Genomic DNA, 5,164 nt, shown 5'->3' on the forward strand with positions numbered 1-5,164 from the left:
GCCTCTAGAGACAATGCTTATGTTTCATAACATAATATTCACACGCATTATATTTAATTGTCTCCCCGTCTATAAATAATTTATATATAGTGGTTTATACACACAAAATACAAGTAATATATTAGAGAAACTTTAAAAAATGTCACAAATAAGACAACTTATTTTTAAAAAAAAATGAAAATTGACTTTTTATTTCTTTTATTATTATACATAAGATTGTATCCCTTCATGCTTCTACAAGTCGAGAAAAATTAAACTAAAAATTATTCGAAAGCAAAGGTAACATTTTTTGTATTTCAACAAATGTATTTTGTTCTTTCTTCTTTGATAGCTTTTGATCCGGTAGTGTTGGTCCGACTGACTTGAACTCTATCTTGATTGTTGTTGGGGTGTAGTTCTTAGAGAAAGGTTGGTATGGAAACTGACTTTGTAGTAGTTTGTTTATATGGTTTTGTAATTCTTTTTGCTTGTTTTTGTTCGGTTTTGTTTTTAAAGCTTCTAATACATCTTCTTTCATCCGTCTACTCTATCTATTGTCAATATTTTTTCTTCCATTCATTTATGTTAGTACTATTATTCCTTTAAAAAATCCTACTCAAATTAACCATAGAAAAAAGACAGAGAGAGCATTGTATATGTTTGCATATAAATTCACACTTTTTCTTGATTAAAATAGTTCCAATAAATAGCAATAACAAGTTAACAACACGATGGTATAAAGTTTCAAGCATCTATTGATGAGAAAACATTAGTTAGGGAATAAAGTATGAGATTAGCTTGAATGGTCCACAAAGCATTAATGGAAAGACAAAATGAAATATACGATAAAAAAGATGAATTAGGTAAGAAGTTAAACCTAAAGATAACCATTTCAATATATCTGTTGGATGAGAGAATGGACCACGGTTTAATACTCGTGGGTTAGTGGCGCCGTCAGTAAAAGCATGCACGTAATATCCTCACTCGTACGACATTAGTGACACTGTTTAGTCCATCAGACACTCTACAGTTCCACCATGCACAGAAGAGAGAGAGAATTCAAATCAAGAGAGAGAAAAGAGGTTTAGTAAAATATGATTACTATGATTTTTTTTGACAGAATGCTTGTTATTTTTAAATATGTCTTATACTTTTTGTACATTAAATATGTCTTTTAATATTTTAAGACTTTATTTTTTTCACTCTAGTCTATCATTATCAATTATCATAGAGATTAGAAAAGTTTATAATGTGAGTAAATCATACCAATTATATGTGTCATTTAAAAAGTAATTATTAATTAATTAAAAAAATTAAAATGACCAATCGTTAATTAGTTTAGTGATAATTAGCGTTGAACTCAGTAGAAAGAACCAAGTTCAAGGAATTGACCATCGAACCGGATTAAATATTTTATATAAATAGATTTAATAAATTAAATATACATTTCATTCTTGTATTTATTATCTTTTCATTAATAATATAAGTGTAAAATAATTTATAAAGTAAGATTGAAATTGATAAAAGAAAACTAGTAAATATGAGAATATTTGACTAATATACCATTTTTTTGATTTTAAATATCAAATAATTATTCTTTTCATAAATTTTAAAATACCGTCTTTTTAAACAAACACAAATTAATTAAACTGACCAGCTAATCAAATTGGCAAACTCCACAAATTTTATTATACTATTTTAATAATATTATTATTGGATCCATCCATATAAAATAATATTTTGACTCAATTGGAACTTCACAAACGGGGATGTGATAAGACTCCAAATTAGTCTGTATTAAAACGATTAACAATTTTTTTCTATAAAAATAAAGATATTATTTTTTAGCTTAATTATATTTGTGTCCCCTATATATTTTAGGCCATTTAGAAGAAAAAAATAATCTCTTTATTTTAAATTAAAATAGTTGATATTTTTCTCAACTTTTTTTAGTTCGAAATTATAAACATCTCTATTATTTTAAATAATATGTCACTTCAATTAATGACTCACCATGTGAAACAAGGATTATAAAATAAGTTATCACAATTAACAAATGACATGTAACTAAAAAATAAATATATTATTTTTTTTATCCATCAGTATTTTTCCAACTTCTTCATGGAACCTCGTTTGAATCGTCCCGTGCCGGAAGGTATTAGTTTCAAAAGGTTGAGTACTTCTGAATCAACTGACCTGGAGAGACCTTTCTCTTTAGAGGAAATAAAGAATGCTATTTGGGAGTGCGATAACGACAAGACGCCTGGCCCCGACGGCTTCACCTTGGCTTTCTTCAAACTCCACTGGGACATGCTGAAAGATGATTTACTAAAGTTTCTTTCTGATTTCCACGAGAAGGCAGTGCTCTTAAAGGCTGTTACAACTTCCTTTATCACACTGGTTCCGAAAGTTTTGAATCCTCAGTCTGTGGCGGAATACAGACCTATTTGTCTGGTAGGGAGTCTCCAAAAAATCCTTTCTAAAATTCTGGCAGGTCGGTTAAAGGAAGTTATTGACCCTTTGATATCCAAGAAGCAGTCCGCTTTTATTCAAAACCGTAGCATTCTGGATGGCGTTTTAATGGTCAGTGAGGTGATGGACTTAGCAAAGAGGGAAGGAACAAAGTGTCTTGCTCTTAAAGTCGACTTCGAGAAAGCTTATGATTGTGTTAATTGGGATTACCTCAGATTTGTTATGAAGAAGATGGGCTTCGGCAACAAGTGGTGTAGGTGGATGGATGCTAGTGTCTTTACTAGTTCCATGGCGGTTCTTGTTAATGGCAGCAGTACGAAGGATTTCAAAGTGGAACGTGGCCTCAGACAGGGAGACCCTCTATCTCCGTTGTTATTTGTCATCGCAATCGAAGGCCTCACTTTATTAATGGAAAAAGCAGCCTCTTTGGGTGCTTATTCTGGCTTTTCCTTTGGTGATAATAATATGGTTGACATCCTGCACTTTGCCGACGACACTATCATTCTAGGGAATGGTGAGGAACATAATCTCTGGTGTTTGAAGTCCATTTTAAGAGGATTCGAATTAATGGCTGGATTGAAGATAAACCTCAGTAAAAGCAACATCTTCGGGATAAACATGAGCGACGATTCTCTGCTGTTAGCTTCCTCGTTTCTGTCTTGCGGGATAGGAGTTACTCCCTTTAAGTTTTTAGGGATCATGGTTGGTGATAATCCGAGGAAAAAGAAAATGTGGCTGGAGGTGATTAAAGGTATTAGGAGGAGGCTTGATAAGTGGAGGGGGAGATTTCTTTCAATTGGCGGTAGGGTGGTCTTAATTAATTCTGTCCTAAACTCTATTCCGTTGTACTCCCTATCGTTTTATCGTGCCCCCAAGAAGGTTGTAAAGGAGATCCGATGCATTCAAAGGTCTTTTCTTTGGAAAGGTGTGGATGGAGGAAAAGGTATTAGTTAGGTGAAGTGGAGTCAAGTTTGTAAAACTAAAGAAGAAGGAGGCTTAGGCATTCGTGACGTCGATTGTATGAATGTGTCGCTCCTAATGAAGTGGAAGTGGAGGATATGTACGGAGGAAGATCCCATTTGGAAAAAGCTTATTAGGCATAGATATGGTAATCCGGAGGCGAAGATGTTTGTCAATGATAAGAGAGTCGTTTCTAACAATGACTCTATTTGGTGGCGCGATCTAATCTTGACCAATGACTGTGATGCTGCAAATGGGCTGTCTGTTTCTGATGTTTTTCTTTGCAGGGTCCATAATGGTGAGGCTACTTCTTTCTGGTTCAGCAAGTGGGTGGATCAGCAGCCTCTGTCGGAAGCCTTTCCGGAGCTGTACGCGAAGGCTATCAGGCCGTTTATGCTGGTGGCTGAAGCTGGGTGGTGGGACGGGCTGGTTTGGCGGTGGAAACCGGAGGAGTGGCTGTTTGACTACGACCACGACGATGAATATCTTTTGACGATGCTGCTGCAGTGCCTCCCAAGCCTAGACCGTAGCAATTTGAGTAGGGACGAAATAGTTTGGTTACCGGATGAAACTAACGGGTTTTCGGTAAAAAGGTGTGCTTCTGAAATTTACAGGAGGGATGTGAATCCGGGTATTCATCCTAATGTGCTGAAAAAATTAAGCTTTCTTTGGAAACTCAGTGTACCCTCTAAAGTGGGTATTTTCGGATGGAGGTTTGTGCTGGGGAGGTTACCTACAAGAGATCTTTTAAAGGCGAGAGGAATCATTGGCAACGATTCCGAATGTGGCTGCGTTTTCTGTTTCTCTTTTCCAGAAAATTCCAGTCATTTATTTGACTCTTGCTCGGTAACCAGAGGAATTTGGACAAAGGTGGGTCAATGGCTTGGTGACTCTATGAATCTGTCTTTGGAGGAGTTGAGGAATTTTTTGGATCATGCTGATAAGGTTAAGGCTAAAGAAGATCGTTTAACTGTGGGAATTATTTGGTTATCGACTCTGTGGAATGTTTGGTTGATGCGGAATGCCATCATCTTTAAAGGCAATATTTTCAGCTTTGATAAATGCCTCTCGGCGATCGTTTTGAGCTCGTGGAAGTGGTTTAGAATAGTTAACGGATCTTCTTTAAATTGTAACTTTTATGCTTGGCATAATTTCCCTCTATCCTGTATAAAGAGGTGATAGCTTGTGTATTCGATTTCCGGTTTTAATCCGGTTTTTAATCTCATTACTTATTAACAAAAAAAAAACTAAAGATCAAAATTATTTGAATTTGAAATAAAAAAACACATCTTTTTATTTTACTAAAAATAAGTCTGACGCACAACCCGTTTGTTTTGACTTTTTTTAAAATAACTTTTATAGTATTACATAATTTTATGTAAAAAAATATTTATAGAGAAACTTTTCATGAAAACTCCAAATGAAAATTCAGTATGAATAGTTATTCTTAAAATATTATGTTAAATATTTTATTTTTTTATTAATTTTTTTTATCAAAATTTCAATAAATTAATTAATTTTGAAGTTATTTAAATAGATTTTAATAAAATCATTTTTAAAATATCAATTTTTTAAAAACTTATAATTTTGACTATGTTTTGCTCTTCAATAATATTTGTATATGTTATAAAATTTCAAAAATAATATATCAATTTTGAAAAAATGAATATAAAAAATTTATAATATTTTAAAAACATGTTTGTAAAGTTTATTTTTAAAAATACAAAAAAAAATTATTTTTTTAAAGTCGAAA

General features: G+C 33.1%; 1 protein-coding gene across 1 annotated transcript; it reads left to right on the forward strand.

Annotated features, from left to right (window-relative positions):
* The first annotated feature begins 3,489 nt into the window (after nucleotides 1–3,489).
* On the forward strand, nucleotides 3,490–4,590 carry LOC131619024 (uncharacterized). Its single transcript, XM_058890168.1, has one exon. It carries the CDS (start codon nucleotides 3,490–3,492, stop codon nucleotides 4,588–4,590), a length of 1,101 nt encoding a protein of 366 aa, XP_058746151.1.
* Nucleotides 4,591–5,164: the final 574 nt, after the last annotated feature.

The sequence above is a fragment of the Vicia villosa genome, linkage group LG7, assembly GCF_029867415.1.
Source record: "Vicia villosa cultivar HV-30 ecotype Madison, WI linkage group LG7, Vvil1.0, whole genome shotgun sequence".
NCBI classification, from domain to species: domain Eukaryota; kingdom Viridiplantae; phylum Streptophyta; class Magnoliopsida; order Fabales; family Fabaceae; genus Vicia; species Vicia villosa.